The sequence below is a fragment of the Hemibagrus wyckioides genome, linkage group LG05 (assembly GCF_019097595.1).
Source record: "Hemibagrus wyckioides isolate EC202008001 linkage group LG05, SWU_Hwy_1.0, whole genome shotgun sequence".
NCBI classification, from domain to species: domain Eukaryota; kingdom Metazoa; phylum Chordata; class Actinopteri; order Siluriformes; family Bagridae; genus Hemibagrus; species Hemibagrus wyckioides.
This window is the reverse complement of record NC_080714.1, coordinates 20,447,858-20,472,836: the sequence shown is the minus strand read 5'-3', so window position 1 is coordinate 20,472,836 and position 24,979 is coordinate 20,447,858. Positions and strand designations below refer to the sequence as shown.

Genomic DNA, 24,979 nt, shown 5'->3' with positions numbered 1-24,979 from the left:
GCGTCCAATCAGCGGCCTCGAAGGGTCTATTTAAAGAACTAGTCCCGGTCACCGTGAACTGTCACCTGGACGTATTCATCCGCGCGAGTAAACGCTATTATAGTGTGTGAAGATAATTGGCTCAGATTAATGAATACAACTCCACGGGCTGCGATTGCGTCACTTCTAAAAGAATTAGGTCATTTTGTCACTTTAATGAGATACATGCACTTTCAATTAAAATGTGTATCTTGACTGACTTACACAAAATTCCACGCATATCATTTAATTATTTTTTTTGATACCTAGCCTGTTTTTAACCAGGAACTTTGGGGTAATGCCCCATTTTTATTTTATATATACATGTTTGTTTGTTTGTTTGCTCAAGAAAACGTAGTTTGTACCGCAACGTGGCTCATCTCCCAATTAATCTGAAGTTTGCTTTAAAAAAAAAACCCCGGTAACAAATACATGTAGAGTTTTCTTTTTATTTGACTGAACATTTTTACATTATACGTCACAGTGATTTGAAATATGTTGGGTAACAATTATGGATCATGTTAGATAACATCTAATGTGTAAAACAAAGCCTTAATTCTTCTTGAAATTGTGAATCCATTATGTCGTTTTTTACATATGTAAAAAAAAACATCAACAGACGGTAAAATTACATATACTTGAAATGTCTGATTAAATACCGTATATTAAGGTTTGTGGGATGATTTGTGTGACTTGTCGGATTGCTAGGTATCTAGTTTTTTAGGCGGATGTGGTAACTGCCTAAGAGCAATCTTCTCAGTGTGTGTTTGACTGAGCCAGCCATCCTGTGTTGATACTGATTGTTCGAGTAAGTAGGAATCAGGCACGGGAGTATCAGAGCAACGCCGATCGCAGTGTCCGATCCTAACACCTGTCTGTCCCGACCGAGCGACCCCCGTCTCTCTGGATCTGGACCATGAGCCAGCCTCGGCCGGACGAGTTTAAGCCGCCACCGGAGTGCCCGGTCTTCGAGCCCAGCTGGGAGGAATTCGTCAATCCATTCGCGTTTATCAATAAGATTCGACCGATCGCGGAGAAAACAGGGATCTGTAAAATCCGACCGCCGCCGGTGAGTGTCGAGAGCTTGATGCACCGAGCTACGGCTGCTCCATAACCGCGGTTTCGATATTTAATCATCGGCTCCGGTAGTAGTTAGCAAGCTTGGGTGCTCAATTTAAAGGGAAAATTTTCAACATGGCGGCCCCGTGACAGCACTAGCTAAACCAGCTGTATTGCTTTGTGTGCTTGATCTATAAGGATCTGGTTGTCTCGGCTAGTTACAAATTCATTCAGCGCAAATACACCAATAACTAAACTGATACACAACGGGAAATGGTTAATGTGTTAAAGTAGTACATTTTAAAAGGTAGCTAACTTGCATGTGAGAATAGCTAGGATGAATGCAAGATGCTGTGACTGGCTAGCTAGATTGTTTGCCTGCTAGTTATGGGCTTAGAGAAAATAACTACTCTGGCCATGCTAGCTATCTTCCTAAAGCTTATGTTAGCTAATGCAACGAAAACTTTAAGGCACAGCGATTTTCTCTGCATTTTCCGGTTGCATTGCTATCATTTGTTTACCAATAATTGCGTGTGAGACGCCAGGTGAAGGCAATATTTGTTGCGTTATATTGTTCGGCTCACGATTGGCACCAAGATAGCAGGACTGAAATCGACGCATGTTCTAGAGAAACCGGGGGGGGAGTAGTTAGATGACCGATACGCGACAAAGTTGTCCGAATGTTTCAGAGTTTCAAGATCTTGAGGATTTCACATTTTGATCGCTAAGTGTGACTAGTAGCCGGTTTGAGGATTAACCAGGAGAGCCGAAGATGCAAAGTGGTCCAGTAACCTAACCTACAGTAGATTCAGCTAGTGATCTTATTGATCTATTTTGAAGGAAACCCGTTGTGTTCCAAATGAAACGTTCCGTTCAACAATGTTGTGATTAAAAGCGACACTTTCGATTCGTTTTCTCCCCTACGTTGCTAATTTATTGTGTAGTCCTGGTTGTATATAAATGATCATACACACATACTCTCCCGTATTGAAAAGGGCCACATGGCGAGCTCCTTTACCGCATCACTGTGACATTGAATTTGGCCTCAAGGATGATACTTTTGTCAGTGATCTAGAAACCGACACGTTTAAACACGGTTAAAGATGAATAAAATCTTTGGATTCTGCTGTTTTGTTTTTAGCTCCAGTTCGATTTCTTTTTTAAATACACAATCTTAGAACTGGATGCGATATAAAATGGCAGTGCATGAACCACATCAACTGGAGTATTGGTGGTGCGTGTGTCTATACCGTGTTCTCTAAAAACTTCTGTAAAATAAATGGTGTGTTGATTTTGGTTTAAGAGGGCTGAAGGCTGTATAACGACTTCACAAACACTTCTTTTTTCCGCCATTTCAGGTTTTAAGTAGGCATTTCAGATAAAGGAAGCGTTGAAATTACAGCCAATGTAAAGGTTTTCTGTCGTGTGTGTGAGTGAATAAAATAATACTCGTAGATCGGATTACACAATATGGGAGCTACGTGACGTGTCTCACGCCACAAGAAAGTGAAAACGCGTGAGGACAAAATGTGAGCATTTTCATTAATCAGGATTGATACCGTCATCGTGATGGCGAATCTAAGGTATACAAATAGGATGGTACTTTTTTTTTTCTTTCTTTTTTTTTTTTTTTTTTACACGAAAGCACAGGGCGCATTTTGGGCAACTGATTACAAATTTACAATTATACAACAATACAGAGTCATAGACGTGTAGTATTTTGTTTCTCCCCCCTCCTTCATTCAGCCTTCCCAAGTCCTTCCGATTTTTCCATCGTTCGTTGCTATACGGTTTTTTATTTATATATGTATACATATATACATATTTATATAACTTGAACGCGAAGGCACACGTAAACAGATAACACAGAATGGCGTAAAGCCGACTCTGGCATCTTATATACACGTATTAAATGTGATAATCATTGTGAATCCTCAGTGAAATAGTGCCACGACATGAAGCCATAGTGTGCTGTTTGTTTTAGGTGAATTTATGGTTACCGTGCAGGCCGTGTTCACTTCAGCCGTCCTCCATGTTGCCTTTGTGGAGTGTGTGTGAGTGTACTACCATCTGGCCATTTTGTGGGTCTGTACCACAACTGTTGTGAATCAAATACGGGTAAAAATGAAGGCTATTTTAGTGTTTATCCCCCCCCCCACCTGTTATTTACCAAATTTGTCTGGATGAAAGTGTATTGGGGCGAGTACGCAAGTTTGCTGTTGATTTTTAATAGGAATTGAGGCACATTATTTATTTCATGTGTACATAGTAGACAGATACATTGTGTTCACGTTCTTTGTTGTTTTAATGTTACTTTCCCAGCTGTCTTGTATTAGTATCTCAAAAAACATTTTAATATTTATATATATATATATATATATGTTATTACCTACCCACAATGAATTAATAGCCAGTGTTTACCAGGCATGTGTATGTGTGACAACACCCATATGAATCACTGTCCAGAGCCGTACTGTCATAGACTTTATAACTTTACATAAACAATTACTGTAGCACCTTTAATCTACTTAATAATTGAATCTGGTTTTAAAATAAAAATGATTTACAATCGGACAAACCTCGATGTGGTGTGCAAATTATTAAACGGTGAAAGATTCAATTCTGATATGCTTGTCTTGAAGACATACACAAGTGACGTCGTAGCAAGTTCACTATGGTATCAACCATCTTAAAACCATTATAAAATTGTACATTTTATATTGTTCACACCCTGCCGTGTGTGTATATGTGTCTCTATAGGCAGTATTAAGCTGGGGATTGTTGCGCTATGGCTTGGTTTTTGGAAAATAAAAAGGGCCAAATGGGGATGTGGGTTGATGTGTGGGTGCTGATGGGGGGGGGTAAATGTAGGGTAAATGTCTTCTATCATTCTACAGAATAATCAGTGCGATGAGAAGACTTCCTTTTTGAGGCTTTCATGTTCTGTTAGTTTGACTAAAATTGCAAGTGAGGCTACCGTGGATTCGTTTAGGCCAGTAACTGTAGGCGTGTAAGGCTCATTGTCAGCATTGTAAGATTCTCCATGTCCTTTCTGCACTGTTTAACAGCAGATGATCTAGTTTATGCTTAGGCAGAGGAAGTGGTTTTGCAAATCGTTCACCTACGTGGTTACAAAGCGGAAATGTAGAATTATGTTGTGTCTCAAAGTACATGGTTTTAGCGGGTAAGAAATGTAGTCTTTAGGACAACACGTACACAAAAGGTGTTACTTGCCATGACTGAGTTCCCCTCTCATTCAATTCAGTTATAATGACTGAACCATTCATCTGTATTCGTATTGGATGTTGTTTATTTATAGCAAATCATATGCGCGTAGGCATGGTTAGTGATCAACAGAAAGATTTTATAGGAAGCGATTGCTGTCACTTAAATGCTTGAAACTGAAACGAGTTCATGCTGTGCTTTTCCAGTTATTCCAGTTTTTATTTTTGGATCATTGTTCTAATAACAAGAACCAAGATCAAGTTGGTGCTTTCACATGCATTTAAATTCTCATTATGCTTCCACATGAAAGATCATGAGGCCCATTAATATTTTTTGTATATCACATTAGTTGGATACATTTCATGTAATTTCCTTATTAGATCAGTCTCCTGCTGTCATTTATTGCAGTTTGCAACCCTAAAGGGCCATTTGTTTGGTGTGCTCACTACAGAACCCTCCCCACATGCTGCATATCAATATGGCTTTTCACATGCAGACTAATGCAGGAATGTTGGGTCTCGTTGCCACGTTAAAACCATATGAGAAAGAGAACCTGAACTGATGCTGTGCAGAATGGACCCCAGCCCCAAATCTTTATGCAATGTATTATTTCATTGTAAATGAACAAAGGTGCAATGAAAAACAACACATTAGCTGCAGTACTGACATTTCTTGATCCTGAGGTGTGTTTGAAAGCCTAAATTAATAGCAAGCTTCAGGTAATTGGGACATTTGTGAATGCTCTCGACTTCATAATTGGCTAAATTACAATGTTACATGAATAACAGCATCAAAATGTGTTTTTTTTTTCCTTTTTATTATTGCACATTAAGACCCTGCAATGTATACTGTCTACACTGTAATGTACTATATTTTTAAGTGTTTTCTAAGTCACAATAAAAGTACACTAAACTTAGATCATGTAACAAAATTTATAGCTAGACCCATGTTACTTATATCCAGGTATCTATCCTTTATGTTCAGAGGTGTTTAAATATGACAGAATTTATGGGTAGATTGTGCTCTAAAAAAATAGAAAGAGTAACTGCTGCTTTCTAATCAAAAGCCCCACATTTGGATTTGGCACTGGTTTCATCGAAGAAACTGTTAAACGATTCCTTAGAGAAGCCGAGCAGAAAAAACACCTTGTGCAACAGTAAACTGGTAACGTTTTTTTTTTTCCCTTTTTTGTCTCAGTCGAGTAGGCTTGTGGAAGGCCTGCTGTGTAACCAATGGCATAATACAGTTCAGCTCAACAAGAGACTTGGTTATTTGTTAAAATGTAAAATAAGGATCATAGTACTATCACACAGAAGAGATACGCTCTGTGTAGCACCATTAGTATGCTTCTGTAACCGAATTATATATAGAGTTGCTGTTGCCATACTAAATATGTGTGTATTGTAATGGCTCTGCAGTGGGGGAAAAAAACAACAATATGGCCATTTTGGCACGTCTGGTATTGAGAAGTGTAAAAACTCAGCAGCAACTTGAATGTTTCACACTTAAATAGCATTTGCTGGTTGAAACGTTGAAATGCTTTTGGTAGGGACAACAGTTGCTACATTTGACTTTGTGTTTGTTTAGTTAAATTCACTTATGTTTCTGTTTGTCTGCGCTCAGGACTGGCAGCCTCCATTTGCATGTGACGTTGACAGACTTCATTTCACTCCACGGATCCAGAGGCTCAATGAGTTAGAGGTTAGTTCACACCCAGCATTTGTGTTAGGTTGCTGGGGTTTTGGAGTGTGGGTGGTTGGGAGTGTATAGGGGGGAGGTGGTTTTGGGGAGGGGAGTTTGGATGGGTTTATCTTTTCATTTAAGATGGTTCAAGGAATCACAGGGAGGCATTAGGCATTACCACTTTCAATTAGAGAACCCCAGTCAGCAGAACTGGGTTCTTTTCAAACCTCACCTGCTCTTCCATATCAAAGGAAGCACAGTTCAGCAAAAAGAAATTGGTTAATCATTATCATTATGTATTTATTGTCTAGACAATTCCTGTTTTTTCCTCGTTGCCCCCACCCATTACCCTTTTCTGTTGCTCCCCTCTGTTTTCTCTCTCCCAGGCACAGACGAGGGTCAAACTCAATTTTCTGGACCAGATTGCGAAATTCTGGGAGCTTCAAGGATGCACTCTTAAAATTCCACACGTAGAGCGAAAGATACTAGATCTATACCACCTAAACAAGGTAAGGCCATTAAACCCACAGCTAAGAGATGAATGTTTTTAAATCAAGTACTGCAACAGGTCTTGTGCTATTGAGGAAAAACTGTCCTTTATTCTGTCCTAGTCAGTAATACGATAGAAAAAGTTTGCATTCAGTAGTCCAGGAGTGTATATGACTGTGATACCTCTGTGTCTCTTTCTGCCACTGCTTAGCTGGTTTCAGATGAAGGAGGTTTTGATGCCGTATGTAAGGATCGAAAATGGACAAAGATAGCCATGGCAATGGGCTTTGCGCCTGGTAAAGCAGTAGGCTCACATCTGCGTGCTCACTACGAAAGAGTCCTCTACCCCTACAACCTCTTCCAGTCTGGGACCAACCTGCTGGTGTGTACACACTGTATTATCCTGGAATTCTAACCATTTAATATGTCAAGGAACTGAATTCTTTACAGATCCACTAATATAATCCAGTGATCCAGAATTTAAGGTTATTCAAGAGGCCAGACATCTAGCTTTCTCACTTAATATACAAGCTATATCATACATGGCATCCAACATACGACGGTCTATTTTCCATTAGCTCAGCTATGTTATGAGACAAGAATGTGAATATTTATTTTTTCAAAGTTTTAACCAAACATGGTGACAACAAAACAGAACACTTCTCACAAACTCTGGTGCTTTAAAAAGGCTGCTGCTTTTGCGTGAAGTTTGCCAGAGATGGATTATACAGGATTTCTAAATGATGGAAAGCAGTGGCTTGGGTAAATGACTAGCAGATGTTTTTAATTAGATTGCATCATATATTTAGATGCATCCATATGGCAGATGCATTTATCCTGAATGACTTACAGCTGAGGTAGAAACTCAGTTCAAACCTAGAACTGTTAAAGGTTTGCCCTTTCCTGGGAATCCTGGGATTTGACCATTACAGTCAAGTAATGCAAGTTTTAATATTCTAAGGATCAGCTGCAGGTTTTAAGTATCATGATATCATTGCATTGGCATGGATTTGGTTTAACCAAGGACTCCAAAAGTCTTTCTGATTCAAATTTCTAATGAATGGCTGCTGTAGTTGCCAAACAATTATTTGCTTGTTTCTAACAATTTATTGCTGAATTAAAAAAAATTCCTAGTAATCAGAAGGCTATTTTACTTTATCTTTCTATATAAAGCATGACTGACATCCAGTCTTGGGTGCCATTAGAAATGACTATAGGGATGCAATAGGTTAGGAAAACAACATCAAATGCTTAAAGGTTAAAGAAAATCACAGGAACAGAATAGATGAATAACATGTCTGTGGTTCGAGGTTATAGATGACTTTGATATCAGAAACCAGAGTAATGAGCAAAGGGTAAAACAAATTTGCATCAGTTCCATTGTTAATTGGATTTCAGAAGTGAAAATGCAGTTTATTTTTCACACATCATCTCAGCTTATTTACACATCACAGTGGTTGTGGGTTTGACTGTGGGAACTAGGCAACTACAAATGAAACACCTCAGATACCTTGTGCTGCAAACCCAGGCCAGAGTTTTAGAAGAAAACCTTTAGCGGAAACTGATGCGTAGCTTTTATATTTTAGGCGTTCAGAATGAATCTTTAGCCAGGTGGAAGGTCTGCTCCTTAAATTGTGTGAGTTCAAACATTTAATTCTAGGAGTTTTAAACACATTGGCCCAAACATAAGAGTGGCTTTGCTTTGACAAGAAAGGTCATGTCTAGAGTAAACACTGCCTGTTTTATCTTATCAAGATTTTTTTTTGGTGTTAAACTCATCCTGGAGATCTTTATCGGTTCTAATTGTGCTGTGTTCTGGTGCAAAACAAAAACATACAGTTGGAGTATCTGGTGTGATGTGTTGATCTTGAATTAAAATGTCTTAATTTGTTTTTATTGGCAAGAAAGATCCTCTTCCAACATGCCCCAGAAATATTTGATGTCTCCACAAGGAGAGACCTCTAATTGGATGTTTGTGACCTCTGTGAGTCTGAGGTCACCTAAATTCTTGTATAACTCTTGGCACGTTCTCTTGCCCAGGCTCCAGAGATAGCAGCCAAACTGATGAGTTTCGGGGCTGCTCCTGAGCTGGAGAAGGTATGTCTGATTTTTTGATATGGGACCAAGCAGTTCTAACATCAGCTCATTTGGGGGTGGGGGGTGGGGGGGGTACTGTAAATAAGTTTGGTTTTCTTCTGTGAAATATCTAACTGGGGGAATTGAAACAAAAACACTGAAACTGGGGTTTTTAAAAGCTAGAGCCTAAACAAGTTGCATCAGTTCTTATATTCCTAAACCACTAGTAAACTCTTCTAACCATATTCTTAACAGATCTCAATGTCTTCTTCCTGTTTCACTTAGGATCATCTTTCTCTTTCATTTTGTTTGCATGTTTTGGTGTCTGGTGGTTTTTTCTTTCCCCCTGAAGCCCAACATTGTTTCAGTTTATCATGGAGGCGGGCTAGTATTTATGTAATCGGTCTATCTTGACCCCTCAAAGTTTCCAGATCACCCCACCACCACCACCACCACCACAAACCCCCACACACTGTGATGCCAAATGCCACACTTCAGTAGAATGTGATGGATGAAGAAGCAGAACATTGAGCATTGTTAGTTTAGGCGTTTCACTCCTAGTTTGTACGCATGTTCATTTGCTAGAGTCTGAAACAGTAGATATTTGTGTGACAGTGTGTCTTTTTCATTTGGTCTGGTCGGTTTCACATTCCACTGCTTTACAAATGCAATAAAGTATTAACATGTGAGTGTTCTTTGATTGGAATTTGGCATGGTGTGAATCCGTCACTGCTTCTTATTTGTTCTAATTGAGTGATTTTTTTTTTATTAGAGAACAGATAGATTACTATAGTTGTTTACTCAAGGTTATAATATGCACTAGTAGGTTTATATTTGCAGTTATTTATAAAATGCTGAAACCCATACTTTAGGTACAGTTTGACATGCAACATGCATTAATGGGGCCAGTTCTAATGAGATTATTCCTTGCAATGAACTATTCCTTAAAATGAACTTAAAACGTGTTAAAGAAACACAAATGTGTGCTGATCTATGTGCTCTAGAAATAATAATTTAATAATAATAATATTTAGTTTTGTTTTCAGAATCTTCTACAGCCTGGTTCATTTTAATACATTAAATATGACACTTCCTAGTCCCTTTTTTTTTTCATTATTTTGGTGCAGACCTCCATAAAACTGCGTTCACTTGGATGAAGACTGAGGTGCCTGATTTGTGTGCAGTTATTTGGTGCATATCCAAGTACAGATATAGTGTTTATATTTACCAAACCAGCCAGAATAAAGAAAATGTATGATGCATGAAAGCCCCTTTAACTTCTCCACCTCATCATTTACTACACCCTTGCTTGCTTGCTTGCTGGCTTTCATTTCCCTTTGAGCTTTGTATGTTACAGTAGGGAATATGCTTTTAAACATAACAGCTGTTACCTCTTTCTCTTACCCCCTTTCCTTTCCTTTGTGAAAAAGATCCCTCTGGGTTAAGCACTGCAGAAGCACCCCACCCACCCCCCGTTTCCTCTTTACTGTGTATTCCAACTGATAATCTGATAATAGCTAGAGACACTCCTACCAAGCTCATTTGGATTCGGGCTAATTTGCATGGGTTGGATCAAGAGGAGGGACAGATACAGATAAAGCTAGAGGCTGTAAAAGAAAGTATAGTCCTGTGCTGCCATGTTCAAGTTAAGAGTGGTGTCAAGACCATTTTAATCCAACATTAGTCCCATCTTATTGATTCATTTATATGTCTGTTATATTTAATATGTAGCTACACAAGAGAGGAAGTTAAGATTGGACCAGTTGATGCATGTAAAAGGTTAAAGAAGCTTTGAATCTCTACATTCGAATGTGACCACTTGCAATTAACACCGTTTAGAGACCATGATTTTTTTTTTTATCTGGTCTTTAGCTACTTTGGGCTTGGTGGATGTTTGGTACCAATCTTCATTCATAGGAACCCATTCCTTTTTTTATATAAATATACAAGGAGCATTTCTATTAACAGAATTTTCCTGGGTAGCATATTGCAGTTGCATATTGGGTAGTGTTGCCAACTTGTATCTCCTGGGTTCCTGGTTCTTGTCTTTGTAGTGTTTCAAATGTTCTGTCTATGTCTGTGTGGCTTTCTTCTGGGTTCTCCTGGTTTCTTCCTACCCTCTGAAACATGCTGGGGGTAGATTGACAGCTATAAATGTCTGTAGGTGTGAATGACTGTGTGGGTGTGTATGGGTGAGAGAGAGAGAGAATGAATGAGAGTGATGTCCTTTCATGGAATAATGCATATTTCCAGTTGTTCCTGGGACAGACATCCACTGCAACCATGACAAGTGATTAATGAAGATGAATGAATGACCGCTTCTAAACTTTCTAACAAAATGTTAAAACAATAATAAGCTCTATTCTCTTTCACTCATCTCCTGATGCATGCTCTTGTCTTATCTCTGCCAACACTATTGCTGAAATATGTGCTAATCCTCTTTTTGACAGTGAGATGAGTCATGATGCAGATACCCAGGAGTCTTTTTACATCTGCTGTTTTTACCAGTTAATGCCCTCTATGGGAGTGGAAATAATTACAAATCTATTTTCGCTGGTACTTCTTTGTGGTTGTACCTTAGACGTCAATGTATTGAATTTCCAATCATATCCGGTAATGAACTGCTAGTAGTGCATAACCTTTCATTTCTGAAATGGTTGCAGTGCCAAGAGATGTACTACAAATGTCCTACAGTGCAGCTAATATGCATTTGTACGAGTGAAATTTATGGGACTGTCTTCAAAAGGTGCTGGAAGTGGAAAAGGAAGTAACTTTTATTATTTCATCCGCAGTTCGTTCAGAAGCCCCCCCTCCCAGAAAATGGTGATGATAAAGAATATAAACCTCACGATCTGGTGCAGAGGCAAAAGGTGCAGGTGCAACCCAGTGATGCATGCACACCTGCCAGGAGAGCCAAGCGGATGAAAGCTGAGGTAGATCAAGCGATTAATACACACGCATATACAAACTTTACCTCAGGACTCATTAACCACATTCTCAACACTGTTGTTGAGCTATAATTACTTGTATTACAAATAAACCCAACAAATCATCCTTCCTGTCTTGCTTCCTTTTTAGTCTGACTGTGGGAAGTCAGAGGGGTGTGCCGGAGGAGATGCGAGCGAGAGCAGGCCCAATCTCAGGAGACGGATGGGCTCTTTTGTTGCCAAACCTGAACCAGGTGAGCTGCTGTTTCTGCATACTATACAAGGTTATCATCACATGTCTTATCATGGTTTTTATCCTTGTCAATATAATTAATATTTGTATAGCACCGTTCACACACAAAATGCAGATGAAAGTGCATGATGAAGAAGTTAAAAAGATGATCTAAATCAATTAGAGGACATAAAAAGCAATAAGATAGGATGGATAGAATACTTTCATGAAAATGATAGATTATATTAGAATGGTCCTTTATTTATTTATTTATTTTATTTTTATTAAAATGTTTTCCTTTGCACATATCTCAACCAAAAGTAAAGATATAGCATTTTTAAATCTGCTTCCCCAGCGAAAATAACATCTAAAGATTTTAATTCCTATTCAACCGAAAGATGCTCTGCCTCCCTCTACATTTATAACCAAATTTACTTACAGTTTGAAATAATTATATGTTCATAACAGGTATTTGCTGTTTCTGCATCATCCCCGTCAGTCTCTATCATTATCTGAGATTTTGTTTTGGCATCCTTTTTAAAAAATCTGACAGATATTCCTCCTTATTGTTCAGGATCAAGAAGTGCCAAAAAGTGAACATTATTTATGTGAATTAGTTACATTACGCAAGAGCCGATTTTAAAGACAAGCTCTTTTGTGTTGTGTCAACAGTAAAGGAAATACCCATTCAGATTAAACAGGAGCCTGTGGAGAGAGAACTGCAAACTGAGCCGGAGAAAACCAAATCACGCTATAAGAAAATCGCTCCACAACCACCTGTCAGTGTAGTGAGTCTCCTCTTACAGCCTTTGTTTGATTTTTCTGTATGTCTTTTTACAACACCGATACCCTCTATTTCACCATCTCCCTTCTTTTTTCCTTTGTCCCATTTGTTTTACTTCTTACTCTAGGTGGACCTGTATGTGTGTTTGGTATGTGGGAGCGGCACTGATGAGGATAGGCTGTTGCTATGCGATGGCTGCGATGACAGCTACCACACTTTCTGCTTGATCCCGCCCCTTCATGATGTCCCTAAGGGTGACTGGAGGTGCCCCAAGTGTCTGGCGCAGGTGTGGGAAGCAGGGGATTGTCTAAAACCCTACTATTTCACTCACTAAACCAGGACATATCCTCATCTAACACTAACATCATGGTGATTGTGTCAATACAGAGCTTAATTACTTATGGCCTGCAAAGTATTAGCTTTGATTTATTATGATACACTGGTACTATACAACATAATCCAATACACAACAGTGGCAAATAACAATTGAATTGTGGTAAAATTACCACTGAGGTTATTTATAGCTTTTTAAATATTATTTTAAGTAATGATGGTGTTGTCTACTTTTTTTGTTTTATTTATATACATACATACAGACACGTACACAAACGCTATCCACTTTACTAGGGAAACCTTTACATCTGCTGGTTTATGCACTTATCCAATGTATAATGTCAAGCTTTTATGCATTGCTCTGCTGCCACATGATTGGCTAAAAATGGCATAAATGATATGTAAAGGGGTTCCTATTAAAGTGGAGTGTTTGTGTTAAACAGAGATACAGAACCACATACACTGCACATGAATCTTTCTACGGTGCATATGGATAGCTTTTGATACTAATGGTACTACAATAATTAAAAGATTGAAGAAAGTTTAAAAAGATTTTGATTTACTGATTGTATGTTTCTGTTACAGGAATGCAGTAAACCCCAGCAGGCATTTGGCTTCGAGCAGGCACGCAGAGAATACTCCCTCAAAACATTTGGGGAAATGGCCGACTCGTTTAAGTCGGACTACTTCAACATGCCTGTTCATGTAAGCTCTGAAATGTGTGGTCAGTTAGAAGTGATGCGTATTCAGTGACCTTGAAATTAGTAACTTATCTGTAAATATTTTGTTGCATTTATTATTATCTAATGTTCTTGTGTTTTTTGTTTTTTTTTGTGGCTGTGTATTTGTGCCTGTATCAATTTATAGATGGTGCCCACTGAGCTGGTAGAGAAAGAGTTCTGGCGGTTGGTGGGCACTATCACAGAGGATGTGACGGTAGAGTACGGAGCTGATATCGCTTCCAAGGAGTTCGGCAGTGGCTTTCCAATAAGGGGCGGCAAGTTCAAGGTTGCACCGCAAGACGAGGTAAAGTAAAGCACTGATACAAATACAGCAGCACAGTAATAGATCGAATTTCTAAGGAATGTACTTAAGAATGTCTCAAGTACTAAATCTAATCTCAGGGCTGGACAAATGAAAAAGAAATTCCAGACACTGGGTAGACGGGCTCAACACACATTAATTGAAATATCCATGTATGCATGTTTACATTATACTAACTACATTTCTGTAATTTGGCAGACGCTCTTATCAAGAGCAACTTGTATTTTATACAACTGAGCTGTTGAGGGTTAAGGGCCGTGCTAAAGGATTAAATCCCTTCTGATTAGTAGTCCAACACCATAACCACTAAGCTACCACATCCTTATTAACTATTAACCTTTTTTTAAACTGGAAACCTTTTTGTTCATACTTAGTACAAAGGTTCTCTCTTCTTAATAAAGTTTTTTTTTTCCTTAACACTTTTGAATAAAAGTAAAAATGAAAAGGAAATAACACATGCTTACATTTTTGGGTGTTATGATATTTTTGTCATGAGCACTTTTTAATGATCTGGATATATCCAAAAAAATATTAGATGATTTCTACAGTTTGTCATAGCTTTGTTGTGTTTGTGTTGTAGAAGTACTTGAGCTGTGGGTGGAATCTGAATAACATGGCAATGATGGCTCCATCTGTGTTGACGCATGTGACGGCTGATATATGTGGCATGACCCTGCCCTGGCTGTATGTGGGCATGTGCTTCTCCTCTTTCTGCTGGCATATCGAGGACCATTGGAGCTACTCCATTAACTACCTGCATTGGTAAATACCACTTTTTATCATGCTTTCAGTATGTCCTGAATATATTAAAGCAATTTAGTCAAATATATTGTTAGAACCATAGGACTTTGGTTATAAATCTTACATAACACCAAGTCACCTAAAATTCACTGACAGTATAAAATAGTGTAGTAAACATCTTGGAGAATGAGTTTTGTTGGCTTTGGCCTGGACCCCTGTAAGGGTTTTGTTCACACTGAAGAGCAGGGGAAATCCATTACTATACACTCAGTGGTGTAGGGCAAGTGAGTTATCTCTCAGTATGGAGACTTCGCTGTTTTTAAAATACTACACACTGATTTGTTCTTGAATGTATTCAGAGAATTTGTTGTGTTTCTTAATTCTTTGTCATTTTTCAAGTTGAGTTACTAAAAGTAATCCTTAGGATTCCACATGATGCGACTTCTACTGTTAAACCAACAGTATCATATCATTCAGCACTGAAGCTGAATGATATGATAAGACGATTTTCAGTAATAAGAGAATTATTCGATATTTGACTATACCACAGACTCCGTATGATTGATATGTGACCAACTTTGTTCAGAATTTTGGGAAGTATTAGAGGTATGAGCAAATCACTTTGCTAAAACTATTTTTTTTTTTTTACACACACAGACAGCTTGTCTCTTTTTGTCTCTAATAAAATCAGTTATGAAAAATAATATTCCATTTTTTTTTTGCCTTGAAACATTTTAGTAATTTCAGTGTTTGTACTCCACTAGTAATTACTTTTCTGACTCACCTTTCTTAATGGTTTTCGTCCATGTTGTTATAGCAAATGTCTGAAATCAAGAAAAACAAGACAGGGTTCAGTTTTGAATCAGATTTGAATGACTATTCAGGTGTGGCCTGAAAAATGCAGAAAGGTGCTTTGCCATTTTAAAATGCTGAAAATCTATAACTTAAGTAGGATTTGACAAGAATGGATTTGAACTACCTTTATGAATTTAGTTGAAGCCTGCTTTGTGAAAAGGATTACGCCTAAACATTTTCTCCACATACTCTGGTTATATTAGTTCCACCTGTCTTTGAGGAAAAAGTAAGGGATGATGATGATGATAAGAATGTGGTTTTAAGTAGTTGCTGGTTTTGTGTGTAGGGGAGAGCCTAAGACGTGGTATGGTGCTCCAGGATTTGCTGCTGAGCAGCTGGAGGAAGTGATGAAGAAGCTGGCACCTGAGCTATTTGAATCTCAGCCAGATCTCTTACATCAGCTCGTTACCATCATGAACCCTAACACGCTTATGGCTCACGGAGTACCAGTGAGTCTTGCTCACACACACTCGCGCACACACACACACACACTCTCTTTGAGGATCTTGCATCACACACACAAACTTTAACATGAACACATCTAGCACTCATAACCTCATATCTTTTTTTCACACCCATATATATATATATATATATATATATATATATATATATATATATATATATATATATATATATATATATATATATATATATATGTAACACATACACGTTAATAGTGCATCATATGTACCCACTAACACATACACCAAACCATCTCACACATGCAGATGACAGATCTCTGTCTCTCTTGCACATACACAGTCCTGTCTTTCTAATGTTGAATCTCTGTTTTAATCACTGAATTGTGCATAATTACACTTCACACTAATTGATTTTTTTTTTTTTTCTTCAACTAATCCTCTACTTTGTTTCTCAGATTTACAGGACCAATCAATGTGCAGGAGAGTTTGTCATCACATTCCCGAGAGCCTATCACAGTGGTTTTAATCAGGGCTTCAACTTTGCAGAGGCTGTGAACTTCTGCACCGTGGACTGGGTAAGAAAGATTTCTACCTCTCTCACACATTTCTATGTGATACTGGAGTATAATATTAATATTGGATAGATAATTGTTGCCCTTCTTTTTCTGTAGATGCCTTTGGGCCGTCAGTGTGTTGAGCACTACCGCTTGCTGCATCGTTACTGCGTGTTCTCGCATGACGAGATGATATGTAACATGGCTGCCAAACCTGAGAAACTGGATGTTGTTCTGGCTTCAGCCGTGCACAAAGACATGATGCTAATGATCAACGAAGAGAAGGACCTCCGAGAGCAAATCCGCAAATTGGTGAGAAAAGCACCAACAATTAAACAAGTGCTTGGGTTGCATCACTAACAGCCTGCTTGCTTAGTACCAGACTTTTAAACATTCCATAGAGAGTTAGTGTTTAAAACCCATTAGATGACCTTTAGGCTTATTTAGCAGTGTGTACAGTATGGTGTCTTTTTTGAAATATTTTTTTCATTTGCATGAGCCTTTCCTTTTTTCTTTTCTCTCTCTAGGGAGTGGTGCAGTGTGAGTTGTTTGAATATGATTTGCTACAGGATGATGAGAGGCAGTGTTTTAAGTGTCGCACCACCTGCTACCTGTCTGCTCTCACCTGTCCATGTCGACCATGTGAGCAGGTGTGTCTACACCACGCTCACCAGCTCTGCTCCTGCCCTGCCTCCAAATACACATTCAGGTAAGTTCGTCAGCCTATAATTTTATTCTACAACATATAAAGAGGAATTTAAAGAATCTGATGTTTGTTTCAGTCTCTGAAATTCATGGATGCATGATGGTTAGAAGGTTAAATGTTTTGTTGTTTTCTATTATTATTATCCTCTTTATATGTCTTTTTGTTATATCACAGGTACCGCTTCATGCTGGATGACCTCCTCCCCATGATGAATGCTGTGAAGCAAAGGGCTCTATCGTACGATGAGTGGGCGTCACGAGTAACTGAGGTCCTTGAGGCCAAACTGGACAAAAAGCGCAGTGAGTTTTGCTTAAGTGAATCGATTCAGATTGTACACTAGCACGGTGTTGGTACTTTTTCTGGACCCACTGCCAATGTTTAAGAGCCGAACAATATAATTACATGATGTGGGAGTTTAGTAATGTACTATGAATAATAACAGTTATGCAAGGTGTATCTTTTAAGAATAAAATCCAAATCGACATTCTGTTTAGTTCTCTACAAACAATTGACTTATGGTTATTTAATACATTTAATATTGCTGATTTTTAACAATAATCTTCAAAAGTTCCTGCAGTATTCTTTCTGTTTTTCTATTCATTGTTAAAGGTGGTCTAAAAAAAGACAGCAGACTAGGAACATTTCGGTTTATGAGACCAAAATGATTTTGCAGCCTGAGAGCTACATTTTTTGTGGTCAAAACTGGAAGGATTCCAGAATGGACACTAGCACCTTGTCAGTGAAAAAGGGCTACTAAACATCTGTTAATACCATTCATGAGCGGTTAAAATAATCACTGCATGGGTAGCCTTTATGTAAGTTGTTAAAAGTTAATAGTAAAACGTCTCAACAACGCTCTCTGTGCTCTGTTCCAGACCTGTCTGTGTTCCATTCCCTGCTTGAGGAGTCAGATAAGAACAGTTTTCCGGATAATGATCTTTTACGTCACCTGAGAGTGGTCACTCAGGATGCAGACAGATGCACGTCTGTAGCACAGCAGCTTCTCAATGGCAAGAGACAGACCAGGTATGTACACACACAGGCTGGTGAATTAGCTAAGCACTATCCCATTTTGCATTGTGTGAAGTGGTGGCATTGGTGTGGTCAGCAATGCATTTGTGTCTCATTAGGTATCGTGCTGGGGGAGGAAAAACTCAGAACCAGTTGACTGTAGAGGAAATGAGGTCATTTGTGCGTCAGCTTTACAGCCTTCCCTGTAGCCTAATGCAAGCACCATTACTGAAGGTAAAACACACACACACACATACACACCCTTGCCATATCCATTTGCTTCATCCAGCAAGATGAAGCAATGGCTAGATTTGCATATACAGGAAAATGTTTTGGCCAGTCGGAATGATTTTATTCTAGGTAAACAGATTATATGTACTTTAAACCCAACACATCTGAAAATTTAAGTTTACATGTTTAATCCAAAACATATGTATGGCACTAGATGTAGCTTCTTATCTGCACAATTGTAACTAACAGCTAACAGGAGAAGCATCATGATTCAAACATACAAGCTCAAAAGGTACACAAATAAATGTTTATTCTGCTGTATGAATTCTGAAATTCTAAAATGAATCATTTCCCTTCTTTAAAGAGACAGAAAGGTCATTCTGATGGGCATTTCTTTATTTTATATAATCTATATATTTAGGTGTTTATATGAAGAGTTTTATTTTCTTCTGATGTTTAATTGCCCTCTGTCGTCATCCTCTCTCTCTCAGGAGCTGCTGAACCGTATCGAGGATTTCCAGGCACACAGTGAGAAAGTTCTGTCTGATGCTGTGAGTGCAGATTCTGTAGTGGAGATTCAGGCCCTTCTAGATGAGAGCTCAGAGTTTGACGTGTATTTGCCGGAGGTTCCTCGGCTACGGGAGCGTCTAGAGATCGCCCGCTGGTTAGCAGCAGTGCGTTTGGCAGAGGAGTCGGGCAGCAGTACCCGTGGCCTCACTTTGGACACTATGCGGCAGCTGATTGACCGTGCTGTGGGGCTAACTTCCGATCCTGCGATAGAGCGTGCTATGGCTCGTCTGCAGGAGCTGCTCACAGTGTCTGAGCAGTGGGAGGAGAAAGCGCAGGAGCTGCTCAAAACCAGGTGGGGGCAGTATCGAGTCGCTTAAACCAGAATACACACCAGATTTCTTAGTGTTGCACTGAAATGCTGCATTTGCAACTCCATTTGCATTTGACTGGTGACTTTTTATTCACCAAGGGTCATCTGGGATTAAAAGTTCCAGTCATTTCTGTCTGATATATTTGTTTACTCATCTCCAGACAAGATGTAAATCAATTGTTCATCTCCCTTAGACCTCCAGAGAGTGTGGAATCTCTGTCTGCTATTCTAAAAGAGATTGAAGCTGTTCCTACATGCATGCCCAACTGTCTGTTGCTGCGAGACTCTATTACCAGAGCTACAGAGTGGCTGAAGGAGGCGGAGGCTCTGCAGGTAAAGCACATTGAGGAGCTTTCAAGCTGCATTAATGCAGGAATTTTATATTTATATATATATATATATATATATATATATATATATATATATATATATATATATATATATATATATATATATATATATATATATAAAAAAACAAAAAATTTAAAAAATATAACATTTTACAATATTTGGCATCTTTTAGTGTTTTTGCTCATATATTGAGGAGTGTGTGTGTGTGTGTTTTTAGTTGGGAGGGCGTGTCCCTGTGTTGGACACACTGTCAGACTTGGTGCTGAGGGCCCGAGCGATTCCTGTGCAGCTGGAGCCATTGGAGCGGTTGGAGGCGCTTGTTTCTGAGGTGCAGGCGTGGAAGGAGTCTGCAGCCAAAACCTTTCTCCTGAAAAACTCCCCTTTCACCCTGTTAGAGGTATACAAATCTCACAGGCTCTCAAAATTTTGCTGTTGTTGTCTTTGAAGGTGGTTGTTGGTGTGGTAGTTTTCTTTTAAATGAACAATATTAACATGACTTTCCAATATTCTAGCACACCTGCATTTTCTTCAGCCCATTTTCTATCCCACTGTCTGCAGGTGTTGAGTCCACGGTGTGAGGGAGGAAGCTCTCTCAAAAGAAAGATGAAGAAGACAAAGGGAGATGCAGTGTCATGTGGGAAAAAGAGAACAGGAAGGCTAGACAATCTCAGTGATGTAGAGAAAGCCCTGTCAGAAAGTAAAGACTCAGCTTCTGCTGTGAGTTAACACACACAGTCACAATATGTGACCCAAAAGAGATCACAAATTAAACTTTCAAATAACACAGAAATTGTGAAATGTTTTCTTTTCCTCAACATTTCAGCAAAAACTAAAAAATAGCTCAGATCACATACACTACAAGTCAAAAGTTTGGACACACCTTTTAATTCAGTGTTTTTTGTTTAGGGATTTATTTTCTACATTCTAGAACAATACTGGAGATTTCAAAACTATGAAATAACACACATGGACTTAAGTAATCCATATGTAATGACAAAAAACAGTCAGTTGTTATTTTAAGACACGAAGGTCAGGTGTTCTGGAATAGTTCTTGCAAGAACAGTATTGTCAAGTGCATTTGCAAAACCCATCAAGCACCATGATGAAACTGGCTCACATGAAGACCATCCCAGTAAAGCAAGACCAAAACTTACCTCTGAAGTTCATTTAGAGTTACCAGCCTCAGAAATCACCAATTAACAGCACCTCAGATTAGAGCCGTTATGAAGGCTTTACAGAGCATCAGTAGCAGACATATCTCAATATCAACTGTTCAAAGGACATTATTGTGTATTTCGGCTGCCTTCAGCATTGTTTTACAATGTAGAACGAAATAAACATCAGGAAAGACCATGGAATTAGAAGGTGTGTCCAAACTTTTGACTGGTAGTATATATCTGTGTTATCTGGGTGATGAAACTGCACTACGAAATGCTCCTTTTAAAAGTGATTCAGGGCAGAACATCAAATAACACATGACACTTTTGGACAAATTACTGCAGAAAATAAGATAATCCATGCTTCATACTACACACTATACTTAAACAATCGCTAAATACCGTAGAACACACACACTGAGACCTTCTGAGACCTTTGAAGACATTTGTCATCTTCTAATATTTTGCATATTGGATCACTTTGAAAATTCCATGTTACTAAGCCTGTTTTGCATTTTCATTTCTCTTTCAGATGGCGACTCTTGCTGAAGTCCGTTTGAAGGAACTCGAGTCCTTGGTGCCTCTCCGTGCTGCTAATGAGTCTAAACTCCTCCCAGCAGCTGACTGCAGTACATTCAAAGTGTGCATGTGTCAGAAGCCTCCCATGGGTGCCATGCGTCAGTGCGAGCTGTGTCGTGATGCTTTCCACAGTGTGTGTGTACGTGGACAGGGGGACCCTTGTGAGTCTGAGCCATGGTTGTGTCCTTTGTGTCGGCGTTCAGCGAAACCGGCTTTAGACAGGATTGTTCCACTAATGGCATCTCTGCAGAGGATCCGTGTGCGTTTACCAGAGGGAGATGCTCTGCGTTACGTGATTGAACGCACGGTGGACTGGCAGAGGCGAGCACGAGAGGTCATTGCCTCATATAATGTTCCAACAACCTCTCAGGAGAACCAGGGAAGGCACTGTGAAGGGGACAGCAGTGCGAAGGTGGGTATGGTGCAGGGTGTGATGGGTTGTGTCTCAATTCATTGCAGAATAACTTAATAATCATAAAAATTGTTGTTCTACAAGTAACATACACAAGAAGGAAAATACCTTATGTAAGGCCAAAAAAAGTGCAGTCTGTTTTGTGTTTCCTATCAATAAGGTTGTTATGTTTGTGTTTCTGTTCATCAGGGTCAGGACTGGAACAAGTGCAGTCAGGAACAGTCTGTCTTTTACATAGAGCAGCGCTGTATCCCTCTGCAGGGTGAGTAGACATATAGTGCATCTCTATTTCCTTTTCAGGCTATATTAAGGTTACAATGTTATGGTGGGAGGTTTACTGATATGAGTGAGGAATGTGTCAACCAGTGGTGGTCTATCTATCATAGGCAGTTGTTTTATTTGTTAGACATTACTTGTAAGACTCCTGTACTTATAGTTATTGTGCTGCAGAGGGCACTGCTCCCTCTACATTAATGCTGGTCTCTGTTTTTGACATTAAGTGTCCTGTGAATCACAACAAATGCAAAGCATAAAGAAGTAATATTCCCCTAGAATGAAGTATTGTTTCATTGCAGTTTACACTCAAATAATACATATATTATTTTACATACATTCATGTGTTACAGGCATAATATTTTATATTGCCCACCTTTATTAACCCTGTACTGTGCTGACTTTCGTGCCATTTGTGAACTGAGTACAAACTCGCATTCTGTCAGGGCTGGAGCAGAAGGTTTAGCATGAATAAAAGTGTATGTCTCTCTCTCTTTTTTTTGGTGTGTGTGTATGTTAGGTCTGAGTACAGAGCTGGAGGAGCTAATGGTGGAAGGATTACTGCTGCAGGTATCACTACCTGAGACTCAACAGCTATACATGCTACTACTAAATGGCCCCCCGGCCCAGGGCAGTCCGCAGCATACACACCCAGCAACCGACAGCCCACAACACACGTCCTTCCCAACTCAGGAACACACTTCACCACGCAAAGAGGTAAGAGTGTATAGGCTGTGTGTTTGTATGTAAGCAACATTGCTACTCTTCAATACTATAATATCAGCGTTGACACTCACAGCGTGTCTTTTTTTTTTTTTGTTTTTGACCAAAAGAAGGACCTAGTGACCCCAGCAGAAAAGAAAGCAAAGCGGCGAATGGAGAGAGAAGAGACGGGGCTGAAGATCGATGTGCGGGAGCGAGGGATCCCTAAAAGGAAGAAGCAGCGGATGAGAACGGAGAAGAGGAAAGAGAGGAAAGCAGCATCTGTGTCTGCGTCACCCAATTACCTGTCCGATCTATCCCAGTCGGATGACTCTGAGGAGGACATGATCCTCTGTCCAGCTGCGAGCTGTCTTCAGCCTGCAGGAGACGAGGTGTGTGGTTATTTTATTTTATTTTTTTCCATTTCTTTTAGGTATATTGAAAATGTGTAAAGGGGAATTGCTAAAACAATATGGATATGGTGTGTGTGTATTACAGGTGTTCTGGGTGCAGTGTGACTGCTGTAACCAGTGGTTTCACATGATCTGTGTAGGCGTTTCTGAAAAGGTAGCAGCCGAGGAGGACTACATGTGTGTCACCTGCAGCGCACGTTAACACAGGCCAGCAACAGAAATTATACCGCTGTGCAGGAGAGGAGCCGAGGCCTAGGAGGAGAACTACCAGTTCATCTCCCCTTTTATCCCTTTTGTACTATCCTTTTCCCAGTTGTGTAACTGATTGATCCCAACACCCTCTGACCTCTGACCTTTGTAATAACGGTGCTATTTCCTCTTTTTTTCGGAATTTGGTTTTGTTGTTCTGAATGATGCTCTTTGGTCATTTTTTTTTGTATTTTTACAACTTTTCTCCTTCTATTTGAACTATGTGTGGTTGTCTAAAAATACAAATATGCTAACCGAAAAAGCGTTACATAGTAGAGTGTGGGGCACACAGCATGGGTTTCTGATTGGTTGCATTGTCGATAATGAGAACGAGGTCATTTTGTTAAACGCATGTGAAAAACAATACAGAAGGGTTTCTTGTTTCTCGGGGACTTCTGCATGCTGAACACAAGAACACAAAAAAAAATTTTGTACCAAATATCTACAATAAACTAATAAGAAATGAAAACTTGTTTTTGGAAAATCCACCGTTATGTACACATGCATCTGGGATAATATAATTTCTTTGTTATTTCCTTTTGATTTTGTAGATTAGTTTTATTTATCTGAGCAATAATGTCAGTAAGCATCTGGGGACTTGGAGTGTGTATGAACTGTGTGAATTGTGTGCTGCTGCTTTAGAGGTGATGGTTCATTGTACATGAAGTGTAAAGCATAGATGGTACAGTTTGGGTTGGTGATTAGTGATGTAGCAGCCTGAAAGATGTGTATAAAAGAAACTGCCACACAACTTACTTAGGCCATTTTGTGGGGTGGGAGGATGGGAGTCGGCAGCCGGGTTTAAGCTTGTTTAAAATGTCCCAGTTTATAGTGTGGAATAAAAGCCCTTTTGTCTAATATCTTACAAACGTCTCTAGTCTCTTTGCTCTTTTTAGTGCTTGTTCAAACCTCATAGTTTTATCAGTGATCTCAGCAAACTGAATTGATGATACGAGTTTTTATACATTTCTACATTAATGCTATTACACTATATGGCCGAAAGTATGTGGACACCCATATGTGCTTTTTGAACACCCCATTCCAGATTCAGTCCCCTCTATTTTTCTTTAATTATAACCTCACTTTTCCAGGAAGGCTTTGCCATAGATTTTGTGTGGAGGTCATTGGGGTTGAAATAAGGGCTCTGTGCAGGCTACTTCAGTTCTTCCATAACAACCTTGGAAAACCATGTCTTCATGGAGCTTGCTTACTGTATAGGGCATTGTCATGTTGGAACAGGCTTGGGCCTCTTAGTTCAAGTGAGGGGGAAATTTTAAATCTACTATTACCAAGACGTCCTAAGAAACTTTGTGGCACACTCTTTGGCAACAGATAGACAGGTGTCCACGTACTTTTATGTATGCCATACAGTATCCGGTCAACAGTACGTGGAATCCTAAACACTGAGCCTAAACAATCATCGCCCAGTTATAAGAGACTAAATGTTAACCTGAATCATATTTTCCTTTTCTAAAACCACTTTTAGACTTGGTCAAAAGTTAATTAACCAAGTTATTTAACCAGGGGCCTTAACTCTGGACTTTTAAACTTTATGAAATTATTTTATTGC

At 39.2% G+C, this 24,979-nt stretch overlaps 1 protein-coding gene across 4 annotated transcripts; it reads left to right on the top strand.

Annotated features, from left to right (window-relative positions):
- The first annotated feature begins 764 nt into the window (after window positions 1-764).
- Window positions 765-24,278, top strand: kdm5bb (lysine demethylase 5Bb). Of its 4 annotated transcripts, none has more exons than XM_058390022.1 (28): window positions 765-1,087; window positions 5,926-6,003; window positions 6,372-6,494; window positions 6,686-6,856; window positions 8,515-8,571; window positions 11,343-11,483; window positions 11,629-11,731; window positions 12,382-12,488; window positions 12,621-12,779; window positions 13,412-13,531; window positions 13,694-13,852; window positions 14,451-14,632; window positions 15,753-15,915; window positions 16,347-16,466; window positions 16,563-16,757; window positions 16,973-17,154; window positions 17,326-17,450; window positions 18,027-18,177; window positions 18,282-18,396; window positions 18,885-19,255; window positions 19,468-19,606; window positions 19,842-20,021; window positions 20,183-20,341; window positions 21,314-21,772; window positions 21,962-22,034; window positions 22,566-22,762; window positions 22,879-23,139; window positions 23,246-24,278. In XM_058390022.1, exons 1-28 carry the CDS (start codon window positions 935-937, stop codon window positions 23,360-23,362), a joined length of 4,560 nt encoding a protein of 1,519 aa, XP_058246005.1. In that variant the 5' UTR covers window positions 765-934; the 3' UTR covers window positions 23,363-24,278. The 4 variants fall into 4 exon arrangements, with proteins under 4 accessions (XP_058246005.1, XP_058246004.1, XP_058246007.1 ...); XM_058390021.1 differs by having other exon boundaries at window positions 12,382-12,497; XM_058390024.1 differs by lacking the exon at window positions 8,515-8,571.
- The last annotated feature ends 701 nt before the right edge of the window (window positions 24,279-24,979 follow it).

Coding starts and splice junctions, on each gene's coding strand:
- kdm5bb (XM_058390021.1), top strand. CDS start 935: ATGAGCCAGCCTCGGCCGGACGAGTTTAAGCCGCCACCGGAGTGCCCG. Junction 13,853..14,450: donor AGGTTGCACCGCAAGACGAG/GTAAAGTAAAGC, acceptor TTTGTGTTGTAG/AAGTACTTGAGCTGTGGGTG. Junction 18,397..18,884: donor TGCAAGCACCATTACTGAAG/GTAAAACACACA, acceptor TCTCTCTCTCAG/GAGCTGCTGAACCGTATCGA.